This window comes from Rissa tridactyla, chromosome 3, assembly GCF_028500815.1.
Source record: "Rissa tridactyla isolate bRisTri1 chromosome 3, bRisTri1.patW.cur.20221130, whole genome shotgun sequence".
Classification (NCBI taxonomy): Eukaryota; Metazoa; Chordata; class Aves; order Charadriiformes; family Laridae; genus Rissa; species Rissa tridactyla.
The window spans coordinates 57,125,983-57,146,014 of NC_071468.1; the positions used below are offsets into that span (position 1 = coordinate 57,125,983).

At 38.9% G+C, this 20,032-nt stretch overlaps 1 protein-coding gene across 14 annotated transcripts in view; it reads right to left on the reverse strand.

Annotated features, from left to right (window-relative positions):
- Nucleotides 1-2,292: 2,292 nt before the first annotated feature.
- The window catches only part of SYNE1 (spectrin repeat containing nuclear envelope protein 1), a 302,834-nt gene continuing 285,094 nt past the window's right edge, over nt 2,293-20,032 (reverse strand). For 12 of the 14 annotated variants that reach the window (XM_054197389.1, XM_054197388.1, XM_054197395.1 and 9 more), the window contains 9 exons: nt 18,376-18,518; nt 17,478-17,604; nt 16,107-16,318; nt 14,385-14,585; nt 13,906-14,034; nt 13,318-13,530; nt 12,251-12,343; nt 10,376-10,434; nt 2,293-3,484 (listed from right to left, as the gene is read on the reverse strand). In XM_054197389.1, the coding sequence (XP_054053364.1) occupies nt 3,244-3,484; nt 10,376-10,434; nt 12,251-12,343; nt 13,318-13,530; nt 13,906-14,034; nt 14,385-14,585; nt 16,107-16,318; nt 17,478-17,604; nt 18,376-18,518 (1,418 nt within the window). In that variant the 3' untranslated portion in view covers nt 2,293-3,243. The remainder of the gene's footprint in view (nt 3,485-10,375; nt 10,435-12,250; nt 12,344-13,317; nt 13,531-13,905; nt 14,035-14,384; nt 14,586-16,106; nt 16,319-17,477; nt 17,605-18,375; nt 18,519-20,032) is intronic. The other 2 variants (XM_054197401.1, XM_054197397.1) reach the window with 2 other exon arrangements.

Below are 20,032 nucleotides of genomic sequence, written 5' to 3' on the forward strand. Positions count from 1 at the left end.
GTTCATCAGCAAGACAGAGGTGAGACAGGGCATGTGTGCCCTGCAGGTAATCATCAGCCAAAAATGCGCTGAACTTGAAAGGGCTACTGACACTTGATGATGTGACCTTCCAAATTCTTTACTTCCTTTAATTATCATCACTTCTTTTCCTGCTTAGCCCTAACTCTATTTAAGGAATTAATTGTGAAAAGTTCCTATGATCTCACATCAGTTTTCCCCTGGCATATTTAACCAGCTAACCTCCACTCCTCTGGCATTTCGTCACTTTCTTATACTCCCTAGACTGAACATTTCAAGAGGTGAGAGAAAATAAAAGGGCATGACCATCATGAACGAGATGGAATCATTCCCCCCCCACCCTACACTTCATTTTAGTGAAATGCCCCTAGGAGCTTAAGTAAGGTGTACAATTTCTGCTTTCCTTCTGCAGAAGACAGGCCATTCTTCCCTAGGCATCAGGAAAGTGGGTAAGGCATTCAAACAATTAAGGGATGCAGGGGCTACACAGTGGCAAAATAGCTGGTAAAATTCATATGTCAGGTTGCAATTCAAAGCATGCTAGATGCTACCCTGTACACTTTTGATAAAGTACTTTATTAATTCTGACAGCATCTGACATCATTCAAACTGAACTCTCTTCCTTGCACTTCTCTCCTTCCCTGGCCAGCTTGTTTCAAACCTCCCTGCCTCTCCCTCAGTTTTTAAATACTTAAGTAATGAACACAGGTTTCATCTGTGACTTTTTGCCTGGTTCCGTCAACAGACTGCTCTTCCATAGGATCACCAATAGTTGGCTGGAAAACAGGAGACAAAGTCAGGCCGAGATCCTTATTTCTCACTAAATTAGTCTTTTTACTCTTTTCAGTGTTTCCTTTTAAAAGAAAACAAAAATATCTTTCAACAAAAAAATTAACTACCAAAACCAGGGACTGGCTGATGAAAGGATGTCTAAAGCATGCAAAGATCTGGACTAAGAGGTTTGACAAACTACAGAATTATTCACGTAGGTGCACTGATTACCATTGACTGAAGTACGTCACCAAAGAGAACACTATCAGAAAAAAGAGGAGGGGTCAATCTTATGTCAGGCCTGCTGCAAGTAACAGCTCACCCTCGCACCCCAGAAGTGTGTTCCTTATCTTTGTCTACTCAGAATCAGTGATTATGGATACTAATCTAGCCTAGCGTAAGTTCTGAATACCAACGAAGGAAACTGCCAGTCCAAGTCTGGGTCTCAGACATTGCAGATACTTTGCTGACATACAAAGTCCTTTTCAGGAAAATGTTAACGTTACACTTACCTGGAAAGGAAACTTTATTTTGGCTCCTCCAAATGCTGGAGTTGAGCTTGTGGTACTCTACCTCTGACCACCCTCCTCTCATACCAGCTCAAATGATGACATCCCAGAAAAGTAATCCTACATAACAGCAATTAATGTGCTTGTATTTTCTTCTGGCTTTTTTATTTATATTTGGTAGGCCAATATATTCTAAGTAAAAACATTTAACTCACAGGAAAAATTCACGTTGTGTCTCATGGCTTAAAAAATCCCAAACATATTAAAGAGCAGTAAATTAGAGACATGATCTGTATTTTTTTCAAAATTGAAAAGATTCTGAAACTAGTTGAGTTCAGACTGCAAAATTGGGCAAAGTGTCTACCACTGCTCAGACTGCAAGTTTTCTGCAATATTTCTGAAAAATTTATGAGTCTTCAATTTGTTACATTTTTCTGTTATTAGAATCATAGAATGTGTTGGGTTGGAAGGGACCTCTAAAGGTCATTGAGTCCAACCCCCCCTGCAGTGAGCAGGGACATCTTCAGCTAGATCAGGCTGCTCAGAGCCTCATCAAGCCTGGCCTTGAATGTCTCCAGGGATGGGGCCTCCACCACCTCTCTGGGCAACCTGTGCCAGTGTCTCACCACCCTCAGCGTAAAGAACTTCTTCCTAATGATGCTTATGTTTTAGGCATATTCCACTAGACTAACTATTGGTAAAGCATAAACATCTATCTTGGTATTAAGCTGCTATGGAGAATATTGAGAAGTTTCCAGTACACCCACAGGAAAAAATCTGCTTCAGTGCAGACTGGTACAATCTCAACTGCCAAAGGTTGCACTTGACTGCATACGTAAACACACACACACACACTCACAGAGAGAGAAACAATACACGAGTGAGAATGAACTTCAAGAAGCAGAGCTTGAGAAAAAAAGCAACCTGAAGTGACCAATCACTAATTCAAAATAGAGACTGCTTTCAATAGCAGCACAACTTCTAATGTGATACTTTCCCATGTACTTTACCATTTGTCAAGTTTTCCAGATCTTCTTATTCAAACACATACCTAATACCATTAATTTGTTACAGCATTTTTTAATTCTTTTTAGAAGTGCAGCATATGTACGTTTTCTAATTTTTTTATACCATACATATCTCATTCTAAACTTAGAGGTTTCCATAGTTGTCATTAAAAAGCACGTAGACAAAATATTTTATGGTATCTATAATAAATGCAAAGAAATCAATACAAACAAAACTTGGCTTAGCAAACTGTACATACATAAATATGTCCTTTGTTTTTCAACTTGACATTCAACATTTTTCCTCATAAAACCTTTTATGATCTTATTTATTACATCCATTTTTTAAACCATAAAAAAAGTGCTTCTCAGATTTACACCTTGTGCATCCAAAGCAAAAGTTAGAACACCATGCCCGAAACAGAAACCACGGGGAATAATACATTGCCATACAAGACCCTTTAAAATTTTATGTTACAAATGCTCTAAAATTTCTTTAGCATCGGTTATTTTGTATACCGTAGATACTGAGAGGGTATTTAACAAAGACTGGCTAATGGCTCATTTAGAGCAGCACACAGGAAAGGATCTACAGTATCAAGTCCTTGGCTATGCATAGTACAGGGCAATGACCTGGACATAAAGTGGCTAAAAGATCCAGAATGCTGGACAGAAGGACATTTCCCTCATACACGTCACATCCTCCTTAGTACCCAGGATGCGAGTATTGAAACGATGCTACTCAGGTAATACATTGTGCAGTTTGATACCGATATACTGATGCGTTACTAGCTGAGTGCCAGCAGAGAATGATATGGACGCAGCGGTGGTTACAGCAGGTAGGTAAAGCTGCCACACTGAATCCTGTCACCCTTTAAAACCATCCTGCCTCTCAGCTAGCACTCCAGCAAGGTCACCCGCTGTCTCACGAGTCTCCTTCATAACGGAGGTGGACCATTCACGTATTTTAGCATGGGGTGGAAAGAGCGGGCAAAGTTGTTGGCCATAGTACAGCTGTAGTCCTCCTTGGTCATTGGCACCAGGCAAGCCAGCCCGATCAGGAGCAGCAAGAGGAGCTGAAGTGGCAGAGCAGCTCTGAGGACTCTGAGGAAGAAGGACGGGCGCTGGCATGCTGGCCCAGCCTCAGAAGGGGAGGAACCTGAGCCACCTCTTGTGGACCTGAGAAAAGAGGACGGACAGGTGAATACGCTAAAACGTTACTGCGGCAGAGGCTGCCCTCGGGCACTCAGCCTTCCTGAAGGCTGGTTTACTATTTGTACAGACTTCGATTGACAACCGCAGCGGTATTTTTCACTGAACATGCTATTTCTCTAACACCTTTAAGAGACCCCGTATTTCTAGACTGGGTAGGAAAACGCCAAACGATCACAATAGAATGGGCTTTGCGACTTCACAGCCCCTTCATCAGTTCTGGGGAAGACTCTCCACTTACAAGCACTGTGCTCCAGAGAAGGGGAGAATAAAAGGTGGGCCATACCTGTCAACATGTGTTCAATGCCTCCTCATTTAAAACGGCAGTTGCATTTGGTTTGCAGAAGTTTCTACATTCATTTCTGTATATAGTATCCGCAAGGGTATAATGCATTAAGGTTCAGTCACATCGACCTTCAATTCACCAATATGCAGGCAATGGGAACTCATTTTCCACAAAGTCCATTGTATTTTGAATCTTGCACTGAATCAGCGGTTAAAATCTATTTGCTCAACTGACTTGACACCATCACCTTCCGAGTGATTTTCTCCCTTGTGTCGATGGGCCTGACTTGAAATGGCACATATCCATCACAGTATGATGGGAGAGGCGAGACCTACTGCAAACATTTCCAAAGGGACACTTCAAATTAAGCACAAAAATTCAATCTATTTTTTAATGAAGGATAAAGACTTATATTTCACATTTTCCTTTTTGAATGAAACCGTCAGAGCTCTAACATATAGATGACAGATTTTGAGGTGAGCGGGTGACTGAAAAGAGTGATTATCCAAGTTAAAGTCTGAAAGTCTCAGTGTGCTAATTAAATGGCACAGGAAAGTATTGTATTTTAGCACTAGCCAAAAATGAAGAACTTAGAGCCTTCAATTAATTTGCTACAAGATCTCTTCCATTAAGACATTAGGTCATGAATTTTGTCTTAGACATGTTGCTATAAAACATCTGTGTGGCTGCTATGACTATGAAGCCTCAGGAAATTTATGGTTTGCTAGGGTTTAAGAGATAAAAATGCTCATAAGGATGGATTTAGTCTCAACTTGAAGGTGTGGGAGATCAGGTTTGTTGGCTGAGGTCAAATGCTCCTGAGTAAAGCAAGTAGGGGGTGATGGTTCCTTAGTATCTCCTTGCCTTCCCCTTGTCCTTTTGATCCTGTGTCCCAGATAAATCTGAATCTGTGTGAGAACTCATGCAAAAGCCAAAATACCATCTTCAAAACTATGCCAGGCTTGGCAAGGGTCCCCTTCCCACATATTCAGAAAAGAGTTCTTTCTATGCTTGAGATGATTTTTATTGTCTCGTTCACATATATTCATCATCCCACTATGAAGACTTACAGATTTGGTAAAGTTTAGATGACCAACAGATACATAAACACTTCAGTATGGTAAATTATTAACTTGACCTAAATCTCCCAGGAAGGAGCGATGATCAAAACTTCAGATCACATGTTCTTTGAATCCACATTATTGTAGCCCGGATGGAAAGCTGCTTATCACATAATGTAAGATCACATACTATAAAGAACATATTGAACGGATATGGCACATTTAACAGCATCAGAGCATTCCATATTAAATTTCAATTAGATCAGGACTTCTACTGTCTGAGAATGCCAAGAGAGAAAGTTAATGGACTGAGGTAGGAACAAAGGGAACAAGGAGTGCTTAATTACCTTCCAAGCATTTGATTGCACAGTCTACCTATTTACAAGGCTCTCATTGTACAAATGTTGTTAATCCCAATCAAAAAAGGCCACATTTCTGCAGTTGGTAACTGCTGTTTGATAATGAGCAAAGTCTGAATTTCCTTCATTGACTCAGAGTTACTCTGGGGCAACACTGAGTGTCAGACAGGGAATTTCCAAAAAGCAGAATCAAATGGGAGCAGGCAAAGTTAGCATCTAATTTTTCTTTTCCTATGGCTTTAGTAGCACAATCCAGCACTTTTTGCTTTCTGCTTTACCGAAAAAAGAAATAAAGAGAGGTATGTGTAAGCTGCATGGCTGATCTCTACAAGGAACACAAACTTTCTTTCAAAAAACAGTTCATGGCAAAGCTTTTCAAAACACTTTTTCTGCAGTGAAGCAGGGTGTTGAAGAATAGTTTCTAATACTGCATGGAAACAATTAAACAAGCAAATAATGAAACATTATGAAAACATCGTCAGAGGGGGAGTTCTAAAAAGTTTGAATGCTGTATTGCCTGTGTCTATTGCAGGTACGCCTCTGTAATCTACATAATTGTCTGAAAAAGGGAATGGCTCCGCTTAGAGTGTTGGTAAGGAGAGATGGTTAAAAATATACATTATTAATAAAAAAGGCTCACTATTTACGAGGGCCAGAACTCCTATATACCCCAGCAGGAGAATAGAAAGCTGAAGTATTGTAAGCCACTTTGGAGAAACGGGTAATGTCTTTTTCTTGAGCTTGCATCTACACCTGTCTGTCTTCTGACTGCCCCATCATTTGTCACACTGGTCCCTGCTGGAGGAGGGAAGGAAGTAAGGCCATCTGCTACTCGCTCCATACAAAATTCCTACTAACTAGACAAAAGGGAGAGGCACAGCTGCAGACCTGGCCAACAGTAAGCTTCTTCATGTCAAGAAATCTCATAAATTAAGTGAAGAAGTGCAAGCAATTGTTGCCCTTACTTTGAGAGTTTGTAATACCAGTGAAATTGGAACTCTTTCCTGAGCATTTCAAGAGAGGAGAAGCTAATTTACCAGGCTATAGATTGGACGGGCAAAGTGAACTTTAATTTCAGCTCAGATGAGTACCTTCTTTTAAAGATAACTGATTTATTTTTTTTTTCCAAGGAAAATATGGTCCAAATAATCTATCTGTATTGCAGGAAACATCTGAAAGATTATAACAGAAGAATTTATCATTCGAGTGAAGCTGACAGGAATCAATAAAGTGAGTTTAATGGTGAATTGACTAATGGAATGCAGACAACCGGCTTACATTGGAAGAGGCACTGCTGGGCTAGTAGGATGTTATTACTGGAGTTAATCAAGGATGAGTCTTGATTTAATATCTTTATGAAAAGACTATGGCACAAAATATAAGAACAGCACATTTCACCTCTATGATGGTAGAAGTTGGAAGTCTTTGCAAATACAAAATAGGACTAGGTTCTTGCACAGAAAAAAATGGGTGAATCCAATAGGTTTAAGAAGTAGCTCAGGGAGTTTTAGATTATAGTACATAAGGTAGCAATAAAAGCTTCTGCTATAAATTTGGAAGTTCACACTCTGAAAATAATGAAGAGAATCTAGAGCTGTTTGACAAAGGATAGCCACAAACCAATAACGCGGTTTGTGAATAGCTGTGAAAACGGACAAAAGCATTTTTAAAATATATTTCGGTTCAAGATTTCCAGAAGAGAAAAGGGGTCGTTTTAATGGTGTTCTACAAGGCACTAGTCAGATCTCACTTGGAGCAGTTTGTATCATTTTGATTGAAAGATGAATTCAAACTTACACCAAGCTTAAAGGAGTCAAAAAAATGGAGTATTTCTCCTATGAAGGAAATAAAGAGCTGAGCTTACCAATATAAAACCTGAGAGATACTAAAACTGGTCTCTATAAAATAGTGCAGAACAGACAGAAAGAACGGTGAACAGTTGTTAAAGGAAGGGATAATGTTTGCACAAAACCAAATTATTACATCTAGCCATGGATATATACAAGGTGGAAATTATTGTACTTCCAGATAATCCGAGAAATTAAATTTGATAACGATCTTCTAATAGACTTTTTGATCCCACTGATTCTGATTTTTGAAGATGGAGGTTGCTAGAGTTATGAAGGGGGAAGGTATGATGCTCTGCCTATGAGAGCAGGCAAAAACTCCTCTTAGTGGCCTGAGAGACTCTCTAGGAATGACGTTGTTTGTCTGTGTTCTGACTTTGATTCTCTCCCTAGCTCTCAGCATCACATCACCCCAACCTCAGATTTGGCTTACCTTGTAAAGAAGATGAATAGGTCCATTTCAAAGGCAGTTAAATATGAAGTTTAGGTAACAAGCTTTAAGCGAGAGTGCGGGAGATAATTGGGAGAACCACCATGGCAAGCCAAGCCCAAACCTCATGTTTGAGCTACTGCGTGGCAAGGGCTGCCATTTTGTGGCCGAAGGCACAGAGAGTTCTGTGGCCTGGTCTGCTCCAGGAACAGCAAGTGACCTTTAAAGATCCACTAGTCATTTGGGGAGGCCTGGGGAGAGCAGGAAATGGATGTTGGCACTGTGGCACCAAGACTTGAATAGAGCTGCTCAAGAGAGACAATATAAACACCCTTGAGCAAATTGAACCACTATTTTAATCTTTTTAACATTTTAATCACTTCAAAAAAATCCACAGGCACAGATCCAGGTATGCATTTACAACAGCTCTGTTAAACTGATGAAGAAAGAGGAGTTGCTTCTTCGATTTGCTTTTCCCACTTAGCGTAAGATTACTAATACCTCCTGAATGAGCCTTTAGTTGAACCCACAATATAACACCTAGTTCAAGGTTGTACCTTGCTTAGCATCACACTGTGCATGCTTGTCTTTTTGCTGTGGTAATGGGGAAGGCAAAATGATATCACACTTGTTATACACAAAACACAGCCCCTCTAATTTTTAGATGAACTTTCCTTCACAACCTCCTGTGTGATAAACCTTTCAAAATTGACTTTAGTTCTCCAGTATACTAAACTCTAACAGGGTTTGCTGATCCAGTGCAAGATCAAACACAAAGTACTCTGATCAGAGGCATGTCAAAATATTAAAGAACACAGTGACAGCTTGTACCGCTTTATCAGTTAAAACCACATTATACATCAACCACAACCTGTCTGGCTTGCGCATTTGATTAAGTTTCCTATTCAGCAGTGACTCATTCGTATTCCATGCTTGTCTGAATGACAAATTGAACATTGTGTTGTACTGCTACAAGATGTGTTAATAAACAGTGCTGGAAAGACTTGATCTGAAAGGTGCCGCACCAATGCCACTGCTAGAACAGAGGTTGATCTCAAAGCTGCAAAGCATTGCTAGCTGCATTTTGAGCCAGCGGCTCGCACCTACAACCAGAAACCTTCTCAAAAGATTGGCAGAAGTGGCCTGACTATACAGGAGAGTGGAAGAGCGCACACAATACGTTTCTTGAGTACCACGTTGCTACTGCGAGCATGCTAAATCTGCTGAAGACATCCTCCATTCCTCCTAGCTGTTAATGGCTGCAGAGTAAAGCCCCCCTCCTCCCTTTTCCCACTTCCTATGAGAAACGCCAAGCTACACAGCAGACCGGAGTTGGGAAAATTAATTCTCTTTCTCCATCGGACAGAAAGATGGAGTCACCTCCATAGGTGCCATGTGTCACCTATTTTCTATGTGCTTTCCTCATGTTTCAAAGAAAAAAAAAATCCCTAAAAATGAGGCAGCTTCTTGGTGCCAGTGGAAGCAGGGAAAGGTACTCCACCTGTTATATCTGCTATCCTATGTGGTTTTGCAACTGTGCCACTTTACTCACAGTCACTAACTACACATATAAATCAAACCTTTTTTTTTTTTAAAATAAGTGTTTATGTAAATATCTGCACGGTAAGAAGTTTTATTCTTTATTTCATTTATATTTGAGAATAATTTTGCTGAACAAAGCCTTGATTTTGCTCATGAAAAAAAATAATACTCTTAAGGTATTTTTTTTCTGCTTGGTTATTGCTAAAATACTGTATTAAATCTAGCGTTGCCTCCTCTCCAACGTCAAATCTTTCACTTTAACAGGAGTTATTTTAAAAATTAATTAGGTACTATAGAGAATAAATGAGATTTAGGACTTAACTATAAGAACAAATATATTTTCATCATAGTTTCTGATTATTTTAGGTGTTGCAACACGTAAGATGCTGAAATAGATGCTCTTTTTACGTTTTGGCCTGCTTGTGTACTTTTTTTTTTTTTTTTTAAACTTCATAACTCTAGAGGCTAGTGATCTGATCAGTGAAAGAGTGAAGGTACACACATCACACTGACAACAACAAAGAACGCAGAAGCACTGTTAGCTGCAGCGATGACAGGTTGCCGGAGACAAGGTGGGAAGCAAAAAGCTGTAGCTGCGAGCCTGCTCCCTGCTGGTCGGCCAGAGGCGGGGCAGTGCCGCTCCCGCAGCGACACACGGACGCAAGCGCTTGGCGAGAGTCACGGCAGTGTTAGCGCGTTATACTGCAGGCGTCTAAGGAGGGGAAAGTGATCGCAAGTCTCAAAACCCTCACGTTCTGACTTTTAATTTTGAGTCTGGAGTAGGGAAAACCCACAAACTGAACAAAACGTTTCGGGGGGGGGGGGGGGCGAGGGGGGGGATAAAAAAATAAATAAAGAAAAGGGTGTTAGTATGTCTCGTCCAGATCTGTGGGTTTTGTGAACTCTAGAGTATGGTATTGGCCTATTACCTGCCTTAATTTAATATCTAGAGGTAAAGAGGATGATAAAAAGTGTTTGCCATGAACCTACTGGAATTTCTGTTAAATCATGCCAAAATCGAATAATCATTAAATGTCATGAGTGTAAACACCCATTCATCCTGATCAGGCATATAAAAATAAATGTTGATTACATGTCGTTCCTGGGAAGCAAAGGCTGTAGATGTCGAAGGATTAGCCGGTATTGCAATTTAACAAAGAATTTGAAGTAACTGAGAGCCCCTTTTGCCAAACTATTCACAAAAGGGAAGTCTTCACTTGTTTAAGTCCTGGCCACCTGACGGAGTCGGTGCGGACAGAGAGGAATCACGGCCAATTTCCATCATCCTCTTGGGGTTCTAGAACAGAGTGCGGAAACCAGGAGAATAAGGTACCTGCTATGTGGACTGCTGACAGAGGGTCCAGGCTGTGAGAGACTACATTTGCCCCGTGGCTGTTTGCAATGAACAGGGGGTAAAGAAAGAAGAATGTTCAGTCCAGGCAAATAAAGACAAGCTACTGATGAAACTAAATTAAAAGTGCAGCAAAGGAAACATAAAAAAAATAAATAAATAATCAAATGAAGTGACCAATACCCATGAACCAAGGAAACTGGCTTTTCTTTGTACCTAGCTGAGTATGGAAATGATTGGAACATACACAGTGAACTTGAAAATAACACTTTAGTCATTAAATTTATGAACAGTAGCTCTGGATTTAAATAACATCACTAGAAATTTAGCTCAAATAATCTGCAACATGAAATAGAAAAAAAATTGAATTCAATATGGGCAAATATAGACATTTCAAAATGCAAATGCAGAAAAATTTATATTCTCAAGGAAAAAAGGTCCAAAGGCCTCCTTTGATGAGTCTGGCCTCTTATACACCCACACTCCACTCACAATTTTGAAGGCCAAATAACTGTAGGTGCATTCCTGCACTCACAACTATTTGCTGGAATATTTAATGCAGTTAGACGTTTATAATTCTGATTGTATTTTTGGTATTAGTATTTATTTCTTTAGCATCAGTATATTTGGCACTGAAATTATAAACAACATCGCTTGAGTCTCCAAAATTGTGGTGCAAAACCCTGAAGTTTGAAAACCAGACCCCAAGGAATCATACAACTTATCTATACATTATTGATAAAAATGAAAAAAAGAGTAGTCACGTAATAAATTAGAGATAGACAAATGCTTATTAAAGTGTCAAGATGAAACCTATTATAATTCTACATACTCTTTAGACAAAGATTTTATCGTAAAATACTTCTCCATTTCCTGTAATGGTCAGGCATCCTCCATTTACATCTGTGATATCAGAGCTTTTATTAGTTATTTAAGCTTAAATTTAAAAGATAAAAGCATTAACCTCTGGAATACAATGTTAAGTTTTATATTCTTGCTCCTCTTGAAAAGCCAGTATTCCTTTACATTCTCATACTAGCATCTAAAAGGAAACTAGTGAATGTAAAAAAAAAAAAAAGATTTAAAAAAATCAATTTCAAGAGCCATAAAATTTATGAAGACAGAACTCAGAGCCTTTAAAATAGTGCAAATGGAAAAAAACACTAAAACGAACCTGATTGTTTTAAGAACTAAGGAAAAAAAGCAAAGTAATCAACCAATAGAATTGCAGAAAAAGACAAAATAATTGCAGTTCCGTTTTGGGCTCAGAGTATGGAAGTGTTAAGTACTAGGCATGTATTGCTACATTTCTTGAATTTTGTGCCAGCGATGTATAGACAACTCCAGAGTTGCCATCATAGCCATTGATTAGGTCCTGTGCAGCTAGCTGTTTTGAATAATGTTTTATGCCCTTCAGCTCTACTTAGCCATTCATCCAAAGTCTCAATAAGACCGTCTGCAAGCTCCATCAGAAATGACAGAACAACCTTATTGAGATTCTGGATGAAGCAGCTCTGAAGAGAAGGCCAAACAGAAATGGAGGACTGATTGTACCAGACAAGACCAGACTTTGGGGTGCTGCCATCACTAGAGCAAAATACAAGAGACACGACATGCCATACCATGGTAAACCAACCACACTGACAGCCCTGGTTTTAGATAGTATTTACCACTTCTGATTTCATGCAGGATGGGATATGCAGCAGGGTTGGGGAAAGCAGCTGTGTTTTGTTCTTGCTTTATGCCATTTCCTGTCCTATCAAGTGAGAAGGGGGGGTCTTCCAGCTGGCTAGAGCTACTGTAGACATCTACAGCTCCCACCCAGGAGGTGGAAGAAAATATATGACATGAAATTACCGTTCTCTGTCTGCTTGGAGTGCTTCTTCCAGATACAGGACTCACCGAGCCTGATGTGTCTAATTCATCAGCAGAGGACCATGAGGACAATTCCTAAAGTTCAGAAGGAACGGAGATCAGAAATACAGCAACCAGCTGTTCAGGTAAGCAAACTAAAAAGAACCCCTGAGTGAAATCCCAGCAGAGTTATTTCCAAAGCAAATATAATAAAGCAGTTAAATTTTGTTACCAAATTTTATAAGACTAAGGCGTTACATGTTTTCTCTGTTAGCCCTGAAGAAAAAGAAAAGCAAACAGGTAGTTAAAAATTAATTGCTTTAGGTGACATGTTTTCCACCAAAGTCAATACGGGGGGAAAAACCACTTGCTCCTTATTGGCCTTTAATTACAATAAGAAGCTGATACCACCAAGATTTTACTTAAACAAGCAGAAATTTACTAGGAGGAGGGAAGAGCTGAGTTCTCATGCCTTATGCACTCTGCTAATACAAAACTTTAAAAGAAGCTAACTAAAGGAGAACCTTGAAATCTTTACTTTATACCTGCCACCGTTGGTGAAGTAGTATGCATAACTCCCTCTCAAATACCCTGCGATACATGATAATTGGAAAAGACTGGAGTACAGCTCAAACCTTAGAGGGCACTACGAGAGATTTGTTAGCCTGTCATTTATTTTATGCTTGCTTTTTTTCTCTTTGACACAGTGAGCATTCTCTTATTTTCCAGTGACAACTGACATACTGTAATTTGCAGTACTGCAACTAGAATAATTATCTCATACACTTTGCCAGTTGACTGAATCAGTAATGGCAGGATAAACAAACCAAGATGTTCAATACTTATTGCTACACCAAATAGCAAAAAATACCCACCATATCACAAAATAGATGTTTACATTACGAAGTGTAAGATCATTTCACGATATTCAAGATTAGATGTGTACCATCTCGATAAGTATTGCAAACAACAGAAACAGTGCAGTCAACAGCACTGATTGCAGAAAGACAGTCAAAACAGTGGGAAACATGCGGCCAACAAACAGCAAGGAATAAAAAGACGTAGCTTACCAGTTGACTACTTGAAATGTCTAGAATTTTCTCTAGGTCTTTAATATGACGTGTGACCTCTTTCAAGAGGACCTTCAGTCTGTTACCGATGACATGCACCTTCTCTTTGGCTTCAAGACAGTCCTTGCCTTCAGCATTGACTAGCAATTGGCAGGACATATCTTGCAGTGACGCCACCTTCAACTGAGACTCCAGCAGTTCACGTCTGATTTGCTGTTGCCAAGGCAAGCACCAGATTATTTTAATAGAAGTTAAAAAAAAAAAAAAAGAAAGAAGGAAAAAAGCTAGAACTCACAAAACTGGATATTTGAAATTAATGAAATGGAAAGAAAAGAGAAGCAATAAATATTTCTAAACTGACAGGAAGATAGACAGCAGCCTAGCGGTTGCCTGAGATTTTACATCACAAGTTATGCTACTGGTGGAAGTGAGTAGTGTTCCCCACTGAAGTATAGTTAACTGACATCAGTCCCACAGTTGTGTGTTAGCATGCAATGTACAATGCTAACCCTCAGAAGAAAGATAAATGTGATTAGGTGTTTTTCTGATGATGCATTTTGGGAGAAACAAGGACGATTATAGCCCTACCATTAGAAGTCTGTGATGATCCTGCAGCGTTTCCGAGTCCAGGTTTGGATTGATAGGCACAATCTCATTTTTTCTTCTGTCAATATTCTCTAACCAAAGCAGCAAACCATGGCTCATTTCGTGGAAATCCTGCAATTGATGAGTGATGATTTTAATAGCAAAGCAGAAAATTACAGTCAAATTCAGGATTTTTTTAGTTTATCCTATGATAAGTCCTACTGGCTAAATAACATAACTTACAAGGAAGAGTAGGATAGTGTATTAGAATACTATTCCAGAGACGATAAATTCAGAAAATCTGGGGCTGGAAATATATGCTTCAGGTAGTGCAGGTGTATCTTTCAGAAAACATGTGCCAAAGCTGTATTTTGGCTTGCATGGGCAAGTTTCAGACTGGATAATGAGCACACCAGATAATGATATGGTTTACATTTTTGATATGTGGCATGCTGACAATTTAAAATGAGTGCAACACAGACCTGGCACTGCATTAATGCATCCTGCAATGAGCAGCGCCACTCTTCGATCATACTGCATATGTGGTCCCAGCGCACATTCATCTGAGACAGGCGCTCTTGAAGCTTCTTGCTCTCTTCGCTGTCAGACTGAGTGAATTCTGAGCTGCACAGATTGATGGATAAGATGATCGCTTTGCGGTTATCAATTGCCTTCTGCAGATCCTTGATGATAAGACAAAGTGGGACAGGGGAAGAAAGGATGGAAATTAGTAAAACATGGCTTTCAGAAGAACCAAGCAGAGAAGGCACCACAAGAATGCAGTGATTTGCCATCAGCAACTGCAGAATGGTACCTTACTGTAGCAGTCTCCAGCACTCTGGATATGAGATTTCTGCGCTCACTCTGTGACTCTGCAAATGTTCACTCTTTAACATCTACTAAAATTTTAGTGCGAGCATAACTAGAACAAGCCAATTAAACTTGTAAAGTCTTAAAAGCTTGAAGTCATAGTTGAGTTTTAAAGATCTGTCTCATGTTTCAGATATTTTAAAGACAGAGCAGACCCAACAAAATTTAGAGAGGTAGGACAATTGCACTTTAGCTCACAATAAAACTTTTGCCCCCCCTTCTCAGTTTTGCTGACAAACATAAAAACCAACATGTTTTCAAGTGGAAACTGCTGTCAACAGTATTTTAAAATAAAAGCTTTTACTGAGGGAAAAGAAAACATACAAAGAGTATAAACAACTTACTCCAATTTACAGAAGCAGGACATGTATAAAATCTCTGAATTGTTTACACTGGAAGCCACAAAAGAAACCCCACCTCTTTCGGTTTGGAGGGCACTAATGGGCTTTCCAAGAGTGGGTGAGATAAGAACAGGATTCTTATGAAATGCCCCCTTTTCCACCTACTTTACAGCATTTACTTAAAAGCCTCATGTCACAGTGACCTTTGTAGTACTTATGGCAGCTATATTTGGATTCCAGTGAAGATCAGCATTAATATGCTTTAGATGGATCGCTGCCGGAAACAGTCTTACTATCTGTCCATCTCATTCCTAGCATGCAGCACAGTGCATTTTGACATTGGCTCCCACATTTTTGTGCCCAAGCTTATAAGATGCTAGTAACTGAATGTAAAGTTTTGGACTATCACATTTGCAGACCTTTATAGCTCTAAAATATCCAGGAGAGATCACAAAGGCAGCACTCAGATCCTGATGCAACCGAGGTGACAGAAGAAGAAACAGCACTGTTGCAGAATGGCACTGAATTATTTCTGTGTTGTACTGTTGACAGCAGTGGGTAGGCTACAACCCCTTTGGACACTCTCTCCTCCTTCCACACAAAGTAATAGGTCCCAGTAAAGCATTTATTTTAAAGTAGCTATTTTGTTACCAGTTTGACTAGAAGATATTTTATTTAACTTGGCTTTGTTTTTTTTTTTTTCCATCAACTTGTCTGACATCAGGAATTATCTGTACAATCTGGAATTACACAATTGCCACAGAATTACTATTTCAAAAAATTGATTTGGATTATATAAGTAAATGCCAGTGGTACATTTTTCTGCCAAAAGGTGGTTCATAAAAATCACTTTCCCAGTTACTTCAGTTATCAGCAGTAGCCTATGTCCAGAAGGACGCAAACCAGCTGCAACTATTGGCAACCTCTTCAACATACCTGTGGCACTTAGGTCTGTTTCCAAGGTAACTCATAGAAAAGAGAAATAAAACTCACTTTCAGTTTTTTAATTCTAAGTTCAATAGTTTGTATGTCGGTGCTGAGATCAAGGTGGCGGAGCTTCTCCAGTTCCTCTTCAGTTTCTCCCAACCAAGCCCAAATGCTATTAAGGTCAGAGTTAAACTGCTGCCATTGCTGAAGGTTCTGTTTCATCCTTAGCTCCTTGCTTAAAGCTTGAGCCTGGATTAATTCCCATCGGTCAATTACACCTGGAATGATAAAGACCAAATGCAACAAAAGGAAAAAGTAGCCACACACACAACTGTATCAGTCGAATCCTGGGCAGCACAAAAAAAAGTTGCATAAAAAACTTCCCCACCCTAATCCATGAAACACCACACTGAAAACTAAGTTAGAATGAAGAACCTGCTGTTGGAGAGAAAGAACGAAGAATCCGTATGATTCCAGGCAGCAGACAATTTTACCACTTTCTAATGTCAAAATTCTATGAATAGAATTAAGGTGATACACGCAGGTCTCTAAACCAGATGTATATGTATACTATGCTCATATAAAGACACAATAAATCAGCATAAATGAAAACCAGACAAGGAGTCTGGATATGTCTAACTAGTCACATATTTATTATTATTTTTGTTGGTATTTTTACCTATCATAATTTAATACTCACACCTCACTACATTTGCCTAAGCTACTGCTGATGCATTGGATAAACACCTGTGCTAAAAAGAAATAGATTAGGTGCTGTTTCTTCTTATTAGTTTTATCTTGAAATGCTATAGCAGAAGGACAAGTTGTATCATTCCATCAACTTAAAACAATAAAAAAAAAAATTATCAAGATAAAATAGACTACATGTGTAGTATATCTTGCCAAGCTAAGAATGGAGAAGTTGCCTTTATAGTCTTTGGAACAAATTCATGCTTTTATAATGCAATACCTCCTCTTCTATAGCTGATGCTTAAAATTAGTCAGGTGAATACTTCTACCAGGTGAATATAGATTTCTGTATTGTAGACAGATAATATTAGAAATGAAAGCTAATATTAGAAGAAATGAATGCTGATTTATGTGTTTTGTACAGCAATATAAACAACAATTTTTCATCAGAAGACATTCAACAAAAATGCATTGCATGCACAGAGACTTTTTGAAAGGCTTAGGGTTATGCCCCATAATATGAAGGGGTTCTTAAAAGGCACTTATATGCCTAATCTCTTTATAGGGCATATGTAAGGAATACTTAGTAATCCTTGCTCTTCCTATTAAGAGATGTTAAACAGAACATGGTAACGGCCACAGTCGCGTAATTATATATGCCAATAAATAATACCAATATTTAGAAAAATTTTGCATGTTTGCTACTTTTTGTAATTACTTTCCGTCAAAGAACTAAAGGTTACGTACCAGATGTTTGTGTTTCAGTACTGTTCAGGTTAATAAGACCAGATAATTTTTCTTCTTCCTCCTTCAGTTTATATCCAAGCCTTTTTACTGAGTCTATGCTTCCACTGCACTCACCTAGTAGCTTCATCTGTATTAACAAATAAAAAAATCCCGCCTCAATATGCACTGTACAGGACTAATTGCATGGAAAATGCAAATTACAATGCAACTTCTGAAATTTTCCAAAAGTAGGTCTAAGTATGAAGACAAAAATCTATTACTTTGACAATCTGTTGTGATACTATCAAAGAAATGTATATGGAGACAACAAGGCCTTAAAGCGAAGTTCAGAGTAAGTAGAAACAACTCAGTGCCATTGTGCCAAATTGTGTTGGATGACTTTAGATGTGATCTGTTCTAAATGTTAAGACACTATGGCAAAGACACAAGAAGATGTGAAAAAGAAAATAAAATTAAGCGTAGAAGTATTACTATGTATCCAAGCAGCTAATCTTTCAATTCTGTCAGTAATAAAACTATTTGAATGATTTAGAGAAAGATTTTTCTTCCGGAAAACCTCTCTGAGAAAGCTTTTTAATCACAGATTTCATATACACAACCTTACTTACATGATGCGTGTTTGTAATTCATCAGCAAGATGAATACTGTGCATGAAGCTATAAAATCTGCTTTTAAAAGCAGAGGAATTTTAAACAAGGATACTATCATTAGATGGCTAAAAACACATGTGAGAAAGTACTTTTGGACATCTACAAAAACACAATAGGAAAATAAGTTCCTTAGAGTCATGTTTCTGTAATCTTATGCTATTGTAAACAGAATAATAACGTAAACAACAATAGCACGTGGTTAAGGGTAGCAACCATTTGAGTATGTCTGAGAAGCAAAATACACGCACATATCCTTTGTAACTGGAATCCAGCTCTGGTCCTGTAGGTGTTTTGCTGCGGATGATGTTTTCTGTTTGCTGTATTTGGAAACGACTGGTGTCTAAGGCCTTGTCCAGCTGTCGGATACGTGCTTCCAGAGCACCAGGTTCTCCTGTACCAAAACCAAAAAAAGTGACCATCATCTGAGTTTTCCCAAAGTGCTTTTTTATCTGTTGCCCAGGAAGAATAAATATCAGGAATACTATCTATCTAGATGAGTCAGTAAAGGAGAAATGTGACTGCAGCAGTATTAGCGGTACAATGTTAAAGCGAACGGATAAATAGTTACATTAGAGGATGTTAGTGACCTTCAGAGGACAGATGACTATACCAGTGAACATGCTTGCCATAATCATACTATCAAAGTGTCCACAGCTTAAAGCAGGCTTGCAAACTATTCTGAAGTGACTTTTTCCCTCGGAGAACTCCTTACCTCTCTGAAGCGGAAAGTTCTTGGCAAAGCGCGCTCTAACCTCACTGATTTTGGAGAACACCATGATCCCTTTCACAAACACTCTCAAATAAAACCTTCTATCCCAAATTCCTGATCCGATCACACACAGAATCACAGAATGGTTTAGGCTGGAAGCGACCTTACAGATCATCTAGTTCCAACCCCCTGCCATGGGCAGGGACATCTCCCACTAGACCAGGCTGCTCAAAGCCCCATCCAGCCTGGCCTTGAACACCTCCAGGGATGGGGCATCCACAGCTTCTCTGGGCCACCTGTTACGGTGCCTCACCACTCTCACAGTAAAGAATTTCTTCCTGATAGCCAATCTAAATCTACCCTCTTTCAGTTTGAAGCCGTTACCCCTTGTCCTATCATTACACTCCCAAATTAATGTTAAAATTTTATTTCTCCTCATCTTCTCTTTTTCTCATTCCTCTCCACTGAAAAATAGTGTAATTTTCATCTACATGAAAGGATCCTATTTGTATACAATTTTGAAGATTAAAAGCACTATGCAAATGCTAAGCAATACTGTTATAGTTATATTCTCAAGGTCCACATACTGGATGTCTTGAAGGCCCACAGCAACTAGTGCATGACTGATTTAGACAACCACACTAAGCAGCAAAATTTATAGTATTTTTCCAATTAGGCATTTGAAAAAAATTATGCTTAACGTATCTGCAAGATGATATTATTCATCCAAGCTGTTTGGAATTCATACCAATGTTTTTGAAGCAGGACTAACTTGAATTTTCCTTATGGAGGTCAGCTGAATTCTGTGATATGAATCAGCTACAGCCAATTCTACCCTGAGGCAGGCTGCAGCCTAGAGGACCACATGAGATCCCTCTTATCCATATTCTATCACCATGCCTGATTTCCATCTGTTTACAAAGACAGTTTGAATTTATTCATAAAGACGCAATTAAAAACATGCATAGAGAAGGGGAACCTTCTCTCCACCTAATTACAGAAAATGGAGCCTCTTGGATGTTAATCTTTTTTCATACAAAACACCACATCACCCCAAATGGACAGAACAAAGTGCTCAATATGCTTTTCCCTCACTTTTTTCAAAATTTTCACAGGTCAGAAAACTACACATACTTTTCTATACGTATTGCTATTATTTATACTCATAATAGTTTTTCACTAATTTGGGTAAAAAA